Source organism: Castor canadensis, chromosome 13 (genome assembly GCF_047511655.1).
Source record: "Castor canadensis chromosome 13, mCasCan1.hap1v2, whole genome shotgun sequence".
NCBI classification, from domain to species: Eukaryota; Metazoa; Chordata; class Mammalia; order Rodentia; family Castoridae; genus Castor; species Castor canadensis.
The window spans coordinates 38,223,803-38,238,098 of record NC_133398.1 but is presented as its reverse complement, the minus strand read 5'-3'; the positions used below and the strand labels follow the sequence as shown (position 1 = coordinate 38,238,098).

Genomic DNA, 14,296 nt, shown 5'->3' with positions numbered 1-14,296 from the left:
AGATGCCCCAGCTTCTTTTCTTAAGAATTAGACTTAACTACCTAAGCCTTCCTCTAATATTGGCACATAGCAGGTGCTCAAGAAATGTTGATTAAGTAAGATAAATTTGCAAAAATTCTTCATACTATCCTATTTTTTTCTTTTGCAGTTAAAAGAGCCAAACTTCAGGGTTCACCAGGTAAGTTCAGCCTTCTATTATTGTGTACTTTCTCACTCTATACTTGCTGTGACTTAAAGCAATTTTTAATTTTTTTATTTTGATGGTACTGGGGTTTGAACTCAGGGCCTCGTGCTTGCTAGGCACTCCTAGCATGTCACTCCTCGAGCCTTAAAGCAATTTTTAAAAGCATATTTAATTTAAAGCTGCATGTCCCAGCTACAGGAAGTATCCTAGCACTCAGGAGGCTGAGGCAGGAGGATTGTGAGTTTGAGGCCATCCTGGGCTACATAGTAAGACCTTGTCTCAAAAATATCACTAAGCCGGGTGCTGGTGGCTCATATCTGTAATCCTAGCTACTTGGGAGGCAGAGATCAGGAGGATTTCGGTTCAAGGCCATCCTGGGCAAATAGTTTTTGAGACCCTATCTCAAAAATATCCAACACAAATCAGGGCTGGCAGAGTAGTGTAAGTGGTAAAGTGCCTGACTAGCAAACATGAGGCCCTAAGTTCAAATCCCAGTACTACCAAAATTTAAACCCCAGTTCCACTAAAAAAAACCCCAATACTGCCCAAAGACAAAAACAAAACAAAAAAACCCCAAACCATGTCATTAATCTCATATAGTTTATCGTTAAATGTACTAATTTGATTCAGTTAATTAACTTAATTCATGAAATTATTAATTAAAATCAATGCTGTTAGATAACATTGAAACATTCAGTGTATCTGTATTTGTCATTAAAAAGTTTGTTTCCTTCCCCCTTGGCCAACCTGATCATACTTGTCAAAAGTATAATAATATATGTATTTTCAAGATCTTTTCTGTTTTTATGCATGCTTTTTTTGCAAAATGCTTTTTTATTTCTTCCAAGAACTCAACATGAAAGTCTTTTTTTTTTTTTTTTTGTCAGTACTGGGGTTTGAACTTAGGGCTTTGCTTTTGCTTGGCAGGACTTCACCAATTGAGCCACACTTCCAGCACTTAATATGCATTTCTTTAATTGTAAATGTCTTATTCAAGGACTTACTCTGGTTATTGTTGAGGAAATGAGGAAGGGGACTGGGGTTGGAAAAATGTGAACTTGCTTAGAAACTTAAGAAAACCTGAAAAGCTGGACCTTTGTTGCGGGAGGAACTAATGCAGTTTCTGAGCATACTATTTTCTCCATTGTCTCTGAGTGAGAACTTTTTTCCGAGGATCATCTTTCCCAGCTGGCTCTCTCTGCCTCCCCATCGTGCACAAGATCTGTGATAGCTGCTTTAACAGAGTTTGAGTGCCTTTCCTTCCAGTTTTAGCATTAATCACCAAGGGTCAATATTTCTTTTTTTACCCCTGTTTAAAATCTTTTGAGAGGGAATCAGAATGGTCTGAGCTTTTGGCCAACCTTGGACATGAGGGGTGGAGTAGAAGATTTTATAATATAGAACATAACTTAGGGACTAGGGATGTATGTAGCTCATGGGTAGAGTGCTAGCCTAGCAGGTTTGAGACCCTGGCTTTGATCCTCAGTACCACACACAAAAAACAAACCAAAAATCCCAAAGCATAGCCCAGTAGTCTATTGTGATACCAGCTGGATATGTGGGCTTTTACCCCCATATATCGTTAGTATGATTACAAACTTTTGATGTTGGTAAGTGTAAAGCTGGATAATTTTTAATGATACTTGGAAGATTTGCCTTCTCATTAAAAAATATCCTCATCAAGCAGTGGGCCAAACTTCTGAGCTTTGAGTTCTCAGACACCACCTTTGTTTAGTACTCATCCTCTCAGTTTAGAGAGTTTCTTTTCTCTACTCTGTGATAATGTTTCTTGTTATGTAATTTGTGCTTTAGGCCAAACTATGTTATCATGCTTGAAATCCACCTCCTTTATGAGGATTTTCCCTTAATTCTTATCCCTGTCAATAGCTCTGCATTTATTATCTTAATAAAATCAGTTTAGTAGATGCTAACTTTTTAATAGAGTAAATAAATTAGAATAGGAAATGTCTAATGTATCACATCTCATATTTCATGAAGCCTTTGTTTCAGCTTGTGTGTATGTATATGTCTCTACTGGGTGATGTGTTAAAAAATATATTTTAACATATGACCCAGTACATACATATTTTGAGGTGCTGGGAATAGAACCTGAGTCCTTGTGTATGCCAAGAAGGTGCACTACCACTGAACTATATCTCCAGTACCCTAGTATATTTCTTTTCTTTTTTGGGGAGGTGGGGCAGGAGAGACAGGGTCTTACTATTAGCCCAAACTGGCCTGAAACTCATAATCTTCTTGCCTTAGCCTATTGAGTGTTGGATTAATAGGCATGTGCCATAACTCTTGGCTCCAAAATAAATTTCATAAAATTTGAAAAACATAGTATTAGATTATACTCTTGAAGTGAGTATATGATTTTATAATTTTTGCAATTCTACCGTGCCTTGAATTGTACCTTATATACCTTAATTTTTTCTTGCATATTTAATACTATAATTTGGGAGATTGAATAATAGCCTGAGCAGTAAGTATTACATCCTCATTTTGTATTTTTTCAAAGATAAATTTAACACATATGTGACCCTGAAAGTACAGAATGTGAAGAGCACAACTGTAGCAGTTCGTGGTGATCAACCTACCTGGGAGCAAGATTTCATGTTGTAAGTATTTTGCAGCAGCAACAGGCCTGCATCTTCCATAATCTTTCTAAGATGATGGCACCAGATGAAACAATTAATGATTCTACATATGCCTAAAATTTATAAATTGTGCTGACATCATTAAATATTCTTTTTTTGGAAACAGAACAGTTATAGGAATAAGTGAGGTGTGTGGTAGGTGAAGTACACCTGTCATTTCTTTCATTCTTTAGTGATGAATGAATGATGAATGTAAATTCAATTAATTTATGTGGGTTGAAAATACTGACATAGTTTCTCAGTGATCAGAGGTAGGATGTAATACAATACTTAGCACAATATCAAACATAAGTTTGTCTTTGATTCCCAGAATCTGCTTTAGAGGGTGAGGATTCTGTGCTTTGTAAGCCTTTTGCTTTATTGAGTAAAATGTTCTATGTTCAGTTAATTAGTTAAATGTGTAAACATTAGTATAATATCTTATGTATGACACAAAATGAATGTTTTTATTTTAAAGCTGGCTTTAAACTTTTTCAAATTTTTTTATTTTTTTGAGATTGGATTTCACATTTAGCCTCCTTGAACTCACAATTCTTCTGCCTCTGGCTTCCTAGTGCTGGGATTGCAGGTGTGTACCACCATGCCAGTTAAGCCATTGCTTTTAAGACATTGCTATTTCTCTTGTTTTTCCCCCTTTAAAATTTCAGATTTTTTTTTCTATTCTAGAAAAGGGGAGAAAAGTATAGAATATCATATTGAAGGAGTGTGCTAATCACTTAGCTTTTCTGAGTGCCAGTTTCCTTACTTATAAAGGCCTACCTTTCTTAGAAGGTTATGGTTTTTTTTTTTGGGAGGGGGGAGGGGAAGGACTGGGAAATGCACATGAAAGAGGTCAAAAGAGAATATATATTGAAATTGCTGTGAAATTTGAAACTGACTTGAAATTGCTTTCCATAATTTGCAGTGCAGTTCAGAGAGACATAGACATGAGTATTATCTTTATGAAGAAATATTCCAATTCTCTAGATTTTTACTGTATTGCCTCTTTTCTTTTTTCTGTGTAGCCCAGGTAGCTTTGAACTCATGATCTTCCTGCCTCAGCCTCCTAAGTGATGGAATTACAGGTGTGTGCCACCATGCCTGGCTATATATTGTTTCTTAAAGTACCATTTAGGAAGCTTTATTATAATACTTAAGGGGTGGTAATAGTTAATGGGTAAGATTATGAGGGCACAGGCTAAGACAATATTAGAAGGGGTAGAGAGAAAAGGATGGATAGAAGATGTTAAGGAGGTAGAACCAAAAGATTTGATGGGATGACTGGGTGGGTGGTATGCCACTCACTAGGTTAGGGTTTAACTAATATAAGGTCAATTAAGGACAAGCTTCTATTTAAGGTTCTTTTTAAAAAACAAATTTTGAATTATTATTATTATCTTGCTTGGCAGGAATTCTACTACGTAAGTCGTACCCCCATTATTTGAGGTTCTTACGGTGCAGATGGGAGATAGGTAGAGAAGACAGGTAGAAACCTGAACCTGGCACTTAGAGAAGAAGTCTGTTTTAAGAAGTATTTTGGTGAGTTGGAGTTCTAAGTATAGATCAGAAAGTTAAGAGAGAGAATGTGTGTGGTGCAAAAAGGAACTGGAACAGAACTTGGAGACAGCAGTATTAAAGAGAAGACAATGGGGACTAAGAAGGAATGAGCAGAGGGATAGAAGGCAAGCCAGGAGATAGTGGTGTCATGGAAATGGAGGGAGAAAGGCCAGTGGTATCTCATTTCTCACTGATGGCTGTCTGCCAAGATTGTAAGTCTCATTTAGTCCCTCTCAGCTGCAGTGACATGAGATGAGACCACCTGCTCCCTTCTTTACATGCATAGTATGTAAAGCCAGTTATTAGCAATTCATCCAAGTTTCCTCCAGTGCTGGCCATGCCACAGTGTGACTATAGTCTATAAACCTAACAGTTACACTGTCTCTGAATTCCAATGCTATAACAATCACCCCATTAGAACTGTTTCCAGCAAGTGAAGGCAATCACACAGTGATCTTCTCTATCCTCTCATCAGCATAGCTAGTTTTATTTTTGTGTTTATTTTCCAATTGCCCATAGCAGCTTTCCCTTTCAACACTGTGTTATTGTGACTTTTTTCCCTATCTCCCACATTGAGATATTGTGTGAATTTTGCCTTCTCCCCCTTTATACATGGGTTTTTTTTTTTTTTTGTGGCTGTTTAAGTTTTTTTTTTTTTTAATTTTATTATTCATATGTGCATACAAGGCTTGGGTCATTTCTCCCCCCTGCCCCCACCCCCTCCCTATACATGGGTTTTATTAGCTATTTTCTCTTACCTTTCTGCTTCTCCTATCCTTATTCTTTTTTTTAAAAGGGACCAATACTTAAAGCAGAAATTTATTAATGTCCACTTATACAGTGTTTTACAGACATACACAAAAATGTACAGAGTCCTCAACATTCAGGCATTCAACTCTAAGAACAGCTTCATGAGAAAATCCTTATTCTTTCTACTCTGTCATTTGTCACTAGCATGTTTATTGCTGATCTCCTGCCTCCTTTTCTACTTTTTCGTCCTCCCTGATATATTATGGCAGTATCTTAATATTCATTTTGGTACTTTTCACTTATATTTAATATGGATGTATCTTATTTTTAGTCCTAGATCCTTCATTTCTTAAGGAGGGCATCTTCATTTATTGACGTGAATGTGCCTAGACCAGAATCTTGTACACACATGTGCGTGTATACTCTTGATTGAGTTAATTGACAAAGCAAGGAAAATTCTCCAGGGCTCTGGGGAGGAAGCCTAAGCAAAACTCTCAGAATTCCCTTAGTCATATCAGCTGAGCCCATATAGAGGAAAGTCTTTTATAGAAGAGAGTTCTCTGAAGAATACATTTTATTTTTTACTTGTCCAAGTCAAGCTGTTAAAGATCTCTGGATATTTCTTTATCTGTTGGCTTAAGATATATTTAAGGGTATTGCATGCATTTAAAAAAATGATTAATTAGGCTGAATGAAACTATGTGACAAAAAACTTAGTTTCCCTACTGTGAACCTGCTAAATTAGTGGCTGGATTAATCACCTACTTGGTGGGTTTGAACAGCTTTCTAGATATCTTGTTATCTTAGCTACTCAGGAGGCAAAGATCAGGAGTTTCAAAACCAGCTCAGGCAAACAGCCTGTGCTAGATTTATAGGTGTGCCCTACCCTGCCTGGTTACTATGAGTCTTTTTTTATTTTTTTTGCAGTGCTGGGGTTTGAGCTCAAGGCCTCACACTTGTTAGGCAGATGCTGTTTATCACTTGAACCACTCCATCAGCTCTCTAGATAGCTTGGAAGTTTTTGGAGAAAGGAACCAGGTCCTAAGTTTTGTGTCATACAGGGTGGGGCATCTGCTTGGGAGGACTAAAGAATAACCATAATCTTAGGGTGGAACAAAAAAAAAACAACTTATATTATTATATTACTAAAAGCACTGTCCAGAAAGCTCTTATTGAAACACAGGGTTATTTGAGGGGAAAAGGCAAGTGAGCCAACTAAAGTGAGAAATGGCAATTCCAGCAGAAAAAGAAGAAAGGCATTCTCAGAAAAATAATAGCTATTTATCACAAGAAAATTTGAGTAGGTACTTTAGAGAAAATTTGACTTCCTGTTTTACTACAAGATAAATGGTATCTGATTCACATGTTTGGAATGTGGATTTATAGCCACAGAATTCATGTCAAGTGTGTTGCAAATGCATAAAGCAAAGAAAATCTAACCCTTTTGCATAAATACAATAGACCACAAAGCATACTAGCATACTCATTTATTCATCAAATTAGTATTTCCTAGCAGCTAGAGGCATGGCTCAAGTGGTAAAGTGCTTGCCAGAAAGCTCAAGACTCTGAGTTCAAACTCTAGTACTGCCAAAAAAAGATTACCTAGAATTTACATTTCCTGACCATTTATAAATACATGACTTGGGGACTGATGAAGTAGCTCAAGTGGTACAATGCCTGCCTAGCAAGCACAATGCTTGAGTTCAAACCCCAGGGCCTCCAAAATACAAAAACCAACAAATAATGTGGTTAGATTGGACATATCTATGTCCTTGATTACCATCACCCCTTCTCTTTTGTTGCCAAGAACACTTAACACAAAGTTTACCATCTTAACAATTTTTTTTTTTTTTTGGTAATCCTGCGGTTTGAACTGAGGGCTTTGTGCTTGCAAAGCAGGTGCTCTACTACTTGAGCCACATCTCCAGTCCATTTTGCTCTGGTTGTTTTTAGAGATGGGGTCTTGCAAGGTATTTGCTCAGGCTGATCTCAGCCTTCCAAGTAGCTAGGATTATAGGTGTGAGCCCTTGGCGCCAGGCCCTTAACAAAATTTTGAGTGCACAGTAACTTATTATTAACCATGGGTATTATGTTGTATAGCAGGTCTCTGGAACTTACTCATCTTGAGTAACTACAGCAAAGGTATTTTTCTTTTTCTTTTCTTTTGTTTTTGAGATAGAGTCTCACTATGTAATCCTGCCTGGCCTGGAACTGGTAATCCTCCTGCTTCAGCCCAAATGCTGTGCTTACAGGTGTTCTCCCCTGGCTCTAAAGGCACTTTTTTTTTTTTTTTTTAATAGATACCTTACATAGGTTTCTAGAAATCTAAAGAATGGATACAGCACTCAGGAACATTTTGATTTTCCCTAGATAGGATCCTAGTGAAAAAGCACGCAAGGTTAATAAAATGGGATGTAGTTTCTTTCATGCTACCTGGTTTTCCTTAAAGGACTTTCTTTTTTCCCATAGTGAGATCAGTCGTCTGGACCTAGGTCTAAGTGTGGAAGTATGGAACAAAGGACTGATCTGGGACACTATGGTGGGGACTGTGTGGATTGCATTGAAGACCATTCGTCAGTCAGATGAGGTCAGTCAGTGTGCTTGCTGTCTGTTTGGAGGTATGGTTGTAGCCCTTGCTTTTCTTCATCTTAGCACCATTCCAGCTAATACTGATCCATGCATCTCAGATTACTCTGCTTCTTTTCTAATTGGAGGGTATGTGACCTGCCCATTCCTAATCTCACTCAGAGGATCAGTGGGTTATATTTAAGTCCGCTCTTCCCTATATCTTATGGCTAATCTCAGAGGTGCCAAAGCACCTCTTTCGCCTTATCTGATTGTGTGTGTGTGTGTGTGTGTGTCCTGTCCTCTTAAGATACTGCCCCTGGAGGAGTCTCATCAAACTTGGCCCCCTGGTTGGATCTGATTTTTTGCTTTGTTTCTTTGAATCACCAATCCCCAGGTATCTGGCTTCTGACCTCTTCTGTATATAACCCTAACAGAGTTTCAGAAACTTCTAGGCTTGGTGATAGATATTTCACTGTTTGTATCCATTTTCCCACACTGAACTCCTATCTCATTTTCCCAGATTAAAGTATAACTCAGAATTATTTTTTCCATAGACACTCACTTAGTACTTAGAAGCTACTATATCTCTGTTTGGCTTTAATGTGAAACTACTAGTGTTCTTTGAGGGTGAAGAAGTTGAAGGTGTTGTCTCTATTTTCTATATATGATTATTTTAATTCTTTCTAAGTCTCTACTCTTCTAAACACATGGACAGTTCATTTTCATTACAGCCCTTGTTTAGTTCTATTTAACCAGTAATGTCAGTTTACTGACTCTTTACTGATGAGAAGTAGTGGCACATATCACTCAGTGAGATAGTTATTAAGAATGATGCAAATTAAATATTGATCCACAGAGATGCTTAGTTTTAGAGTTTGGGACTCTAGAAATTTTGTTCTCTTGGGGTCTGCAGATAGCTGAGCACAGTGAAAGCTGCTCTGTCCACCAAAGCGGGAGAACAGAAGCCACATACAAGCAGAGGCAGGTGATGAAAGAGGTGTGTTTGCCTTCAGGATGTGAGTGACCCTTATAAACTCTCAAACACAGAAATCAGAGAAAAACACCTGGCTCTTGAATCACGAGAGGAGCCAAAAAAGATTGAAGTTTAATCTTAGATCTTTGTTTCCTAGGAAGGGCCTGGGGAGTGGTCTACATTGGAAGCAGAGACATTAATGAAAGATGATGAGATCTGTGGAACTAAAAACCCAACTCCTCATAAAATTTTGCTGGATACAAGATTTGAGTTGCCTTTTGGTGAGTCTATTTGATGAGTTTTTTTTTTTTTTTTTTTTTTGGTGGAACTGGGGTTTGAACTCAGGGCTTTGTACTTGCGAAGTAGGCACTCTGTTACTTGAGTTTGTACTGTTATAAATGGTACTGCATAAAAACACCTCGTAGCTTTATATTTTTTCTCCTTAAAACTATTTTTTGTGGGGCAAGGCAGTAATAATGCATAGTCATGTATCACTTAATGACAGGTATACATTCAGAGATATGCATCATTAGGCAATTTTGCTGAGTGGCATTATAGAGTATGCATGCATAAACTAGACTGAGTAGGTCAGTTGGTCAAGGTGGTTCCTACATGTAATCAAGTTAAGCAGTAAATGGGGCTGGGGTGTGTAGCTCAGTGGTAGGGCACTTGTCTGGCATGCACAGGCCCTGGGTTCAAAAAAAAAAAAGAGAGGCAGTAAACACGAAATGTGTGAGGTTGCTTCTGGTATAGCGTGGCACACCATTTTACAGTAAGCCTTTTTCTTCATAAGTAGAAGGAGTACATGAGTTCAACTCCCAATACCGCCAAAAATAAATAAATAAGTGGAAGGAGTATATTCTTAAATAGCAATAAAGAGTATAGTATTGTAAATATATTAGCCAGTAACAGTTATTATCATTGTCAAGTATTATGTACTGCACATAATTGTATATGCTATACTTTTATATAACTGGCAGCACCTTAGATATGTTTATACCAGTATCCCTACAAACATGGGAGTAATGTCTTGTGCTATGTTGCACTAGATGAAAGGGATTTTTCAGCTCTGTGGTAATCTTATAGAACCACCACTATAAATATGCAATCTGTTACTGACTAAAATGTGGTTATGTGGCATATAACTATATAATAGCTTAAAAAGTTATCCAATAAAATTAAATCTTCTTCACAAAACAGTTCACTGCCTTATAAGACTGCCACCATTAATAATCCTTTCTTGTGTGTCTTTACCAAGTCAGGTTTTGAATCTATGCATATAGATAGATGAATGGATCTCCCAGTCTGTGTTTTTAAAATAGTTTTTTGTTGTTGTTATTGTTGGAACTCAGGGCCTCACACTTGCTAGGCAGGCTCTTTACCACTAGGCTTCCAGCCCTAGAGGGTTTCTTTTTTTGGGGGGCTCAAGCCCTAGAGGGTTTGGCCTTGAATTTGCTGTATAGGGCAAGCTGGCTTCAAATTTGTGATCTTCCTGCCTCAGCTTCCCAAGTGCTGGGAGGATTATAGTACTTATACACTGCCACTTTTGCCCTTATCTTCTTTTTAAAACACAAACAGTAACTTTTTAATGTTCCCTGGTCTTTGTTGTTTTCCATTTAATATATCTTGGTGAATCATTCAACATCAGAGCACATGAATTTATAGAAGCAGCTTTTATTTCCCTTCTCCTTCCCCCTGTTTTACTTCTTCCTTTTAAATTTACTGTTTATGTATTTTAATTTTATTATTTTAGAGTGCTTGGGATCAAATCCAGGGTCTCATACATACTAGGCAAGCACTCTACCACAGAGCTACACCCCAGCCTACTCCAGTTTTTTTTTTGACGGTACTGGGGTTTAAATTCTGGGTCTCATGCTAGCTAGGCATATGCTCTACCACTTGAGCTATTCCACCAGTCCTGTTTTTTGGTTTTTAAAAATTTTTTTTCTTTGTTATTACTCCAATTCCAATTCTTTTTATCAGGAGCATGTAATACACCATTTTATGGATGCACCATATGGATGAAGACGTGATATACAAATTAGGTATAGAGTAGTTGAAGATTTTCTTTTTCCTATTTATTTATTTTAGTGTTGCTTTGTAGCTCAAGCTGGCCTTGAATTTGTGATCCTCCTGCTTCCAGCTTCCCAAGTGCTGAGGTTATAGGCATTCACCACCATTGAAGGTTTTCTTTGAAATATTGCCATCAATTGCTGAAGAGCTTTTTGAAGGGTAGGAACTGAAGTTTTGGACAGGAGGGACCAGGAAGAAAGGGCAGTATTTGCTTCCTTCATATGAACTGCTAGAAATTATGTCTGTTCAAATGTCTCTAAAGTTGATTTTATTCATATATTGCCCTAGTGTTCTTTTTTGTACTGGATACAGCTGCGTATATTTGCTTTTTAAGAAGATGAGCATTTTGGGAAAGTTGTTATAGTCAATCTTAAGTGTTTAGAAGTGAAAATAAACCATTTATTTTAAAAATTAAAAAAAATTTTGTTGTGAAAAAATATGTGAACATCTAGTCATAAAACCTTTGAGGTCTTTTTTTTACAGTTTAATAAAAAGTTTTTAAATTGTGATGAAAAAACACACAAATTAAGATTTAGCATCTTAGGGATGGAGGTGTGTCTCAAGCAGTAGAGTGCTTACCTAGCAAGTGTGAAACTCTGAGTTCAAATCCTAGCACCACCAAAAAATTTTTTTAGCATCTTAGTCCAGCATGGTAGTACATGCCTATAATCTTAGCACTTGGAAGGGTGAGACAGAAGGACTAAGAGTTTGAGATCAGCCTGGGCTACATAGCAAGAGACCCTATTGGAAAAGAAAAAGAAAAAATAACATTAGATTCTTAACCATTTTTAAGTGTAAGGTTTGGTATTATAGGTATATTCGCATTATCATGTAACAGATTTCCAGAACAGGTTTATTTTTATTTTTATTTTTTGGCAGCACTGTGGTTTGAACTCAGGGTCTCACACTTGCTAGGCAGGCACTCTTACCACTCAAGTCACTCCATCAGGTTTTTTTGTGATGGGCTTTTTGTGGTAGAGTCTTGCAAACTATTTACCCTGGTAAATAATTACCATGTGATCCATGTGATAAGGCAAGCCTCCTTATCTCTGTCTCCTGAGTAGCTAGGATTACAGGGGTGAGCAGCTATCACCCGGATCCAAAACATTTTTTATCTTGCAAAACTAAATTTATATGAATTTGGCTACCTTAGGCAAGCGCTCTACCACTGAGCTATATGCTTATCTTTTTTGTGATTGACTTATATCACTTACCAAAATGTCTTCAAATTTCCTCCATGTGACTAAATTTCATTTCTTTTTAAGGCTGAATAATGTTCCATTGTATGTGCATATATATCATTTTGTTTATCTTTGCATCTGTTGGTGGATGCTTAGGTTACTTCAACTCTTGGCTATTATGAATATTGCTGCTAATAACATGATTTATAGATACTCCTATGAAGAGTCTACTTTCAGTTCTTTTAGATATGTATCCAGAAGTAGGATAGCTGGATCACATGGTAATTATGTTTTAAATTTTTTGAAATAGAGTCTTATGTAGCTGAGGCTGGCCTCAAACTCCCTATCCTCCAGATTTTGCTTCCCTTGTTCTATCTATCTGTATGTGTGTGTGTGTGTGTGTGTGTGTGTGTGTGTGTGTGTATCTGGATACACATACATACATACATATATATATATTCACACAAATATAAACATATAATCCTGGAGTTTGAACTCAGGGATTCCTGCTTGCTAAGCAGGCACTTTACTGCTTGAGCCACATCTCCCGCCCAGTATTTTTCATTTTTTGAGGGAAAAAAACCTATGAATTTGGACCATCTTTATATTTGAAGGTATAGCTTACTTTGTTTCTTCCTTCCCTCCCTTCCTCCCCCACCCCCCTTTCTTTCTTTCTCTTTCTTGGCTATACTGAGATTTGAATTCAAAACTCAGTGTTTTACAATTTCTAGGCAAGCACTCTACACCTTAAGCCACTGCTCCAGTGAAGAGTCAAGATAATATTTATGGCAAGAACTGAGTTATATTTCACTACTTTTCTAACTATATTTATTTGACTAAATAAAGTACTGATGACTGAACTGTTACTGGCTAATATCATTTCTTTGTTTTTATGATAGATATCCCGGAGGAAGAAGCCAGATATTGGACCTACAAATTAGAGCAAATCAATGCTTTGGGAGCTGACAATGAGGTAGGAGTTGCCTTATTTGCAGTATGGAAAAATGGGGGAAATTGTTGATACTCTTTATAAGTTGTTCAGAGAGAGGCCCAAAAACTGTGTCCTGAGAAATTAAATTTAAAGAAATATTTTGTGGTGTTGGGAATTAAGCTGAGGATCTCACACTTTTAGGCAAGCATTCTACTTGAGATGTATCAAGCTACATCTCAGCCCACAAGAATTAAGTAAAATTTTCTTGTGAGACAGTGTCTCACAGGTCAAGGTTGGCCTTGAACTCAATAATTCTCCTGTCTCACTCAGTCTTCTGAGTGCTGGGATTACAGACATGTACCACCATCCCTGGCAAGAATGAAATAATTTAAATTGTATTAATGAGACAAAGGGCAGTTAGAAGATTGTTTGAAATTTCAGTAGAAAGCTCCATCTCCTACTTTTCCTACTTCTCCTACTATCTCTGAGATAATGGTGCTAGTATGGTTCTAGACTGTTGAGGAGGAAGCTAGTACTAGAGAATTTGTCCTCTTTAGTTATACAAATGTTACACTAATGTGCAGACAGCATTTTTTTCTGTTGTTCCCTCCCAGTTTCATTTGTGTGCTTTCATTTTACTTTGTTTTATTTTACTACTTGAGTTTGAATTCAAGAAAGGTTCCTGAAATAAGATTTGAGGTGGAAATTCTTGGTAGTATCACATGTTCAAAGGAAATGAATTCTGAAATAGAGCCATTAGATTTGGTGATGAAGGACTGGTATCCATCTGTAGACTAGTACAGGGAGCCAAAATGCTGTGCTTTGAGTGTATTCATTTCCTAGGACTGACATAAAGTACCACAAACTGGGTGACTTACAGCAACTGTCACAGCTCTGGAGGTTAGAAGTCTGAGATCAAAGTGTCAATGCAGTTCTTCTGTGAAGGAGAAACCATCTCTTGCCTCTCTCCTAGTTCTAATGGTTACTGGCAGTCCTTGCTGTTCCTTGGCTTATGGATGCATCATTCTCATCTCAGCCTCTACTGTCATGCCTCTCTGTGTCCTTATGTGTGTTCAAAGTTCATTATCTTGTATCCAATTTTTTATTCTGCTTATAAGAGCACCAGTAATCATTATTTCCAAATAAGGTTACATTCATAGGAACTTAGGTTAGAACTCCAACATACATTTTGGGAAAATGAAAGATGAAACTTTAGCCACAACACAACTCCATTCCCCAACTTTTTCTCTTTATGGAAAGCTTCAGTCCTTGTTCTCACTAAGCCTGGCTGTGAAGTAGTTTACAGTCTTTTAAACTTTCATCATCTTTGTTTTCCTAGTGAAAAAGCATTCTGTACTTCTGACTTTATAGGCTTCACTTTATGTTGCTATGCAGAACCAGAAAAAGGGATTAAAATAATAAAAAAAAATTGCAGAATTT

At 37.2% G+C, this 14,296-nt stretch overlaps 1 protein-coding gene across 13 annotated transcripts in view; it reads left to right on the top strand.

Annotated features, from left to right (window-relative positions):
• Positions 1–14,296, top strand: part of Unc13b (unc-13 homolog B) — a 197,953-nt gene that overhangs the window by 48,187 nt on the left and 135,470 nt on the right. For 11 of the 13 annotated variants that reach the window (XM_074051534.1, XM_074051538.1, XM_020162100.2 and 8 more), the window contains exons 2-6: positions 149–178; positions 2,706–2,805; positions 7,600–7,717; positions 8,829–8,952; positions 12,825–12,898. In XM_074051534.1, the coding sequence (XP_073907635.1) occupies positions 2,801–2,805; positions 7,600–7,717; positions 8,829–8,952; positions 12,825–12,898 (321 nt within the window). In that variant the 5' untranslated portion in view covers positions 149–178; positions 2,706–2,800. Of the gene's footprint in view, positions 1–148; positions 179–2,705; positions 2,806–3,340; positions 3,413–7,599; positions 7,718–8,828; positions 8,953–12,824; positions 12,899–14,296 lie in introns of those variants that run through there. The other 2 variants (XM_074051535.1, XM_074051536.1) reach the window with 2 other exon arrangements.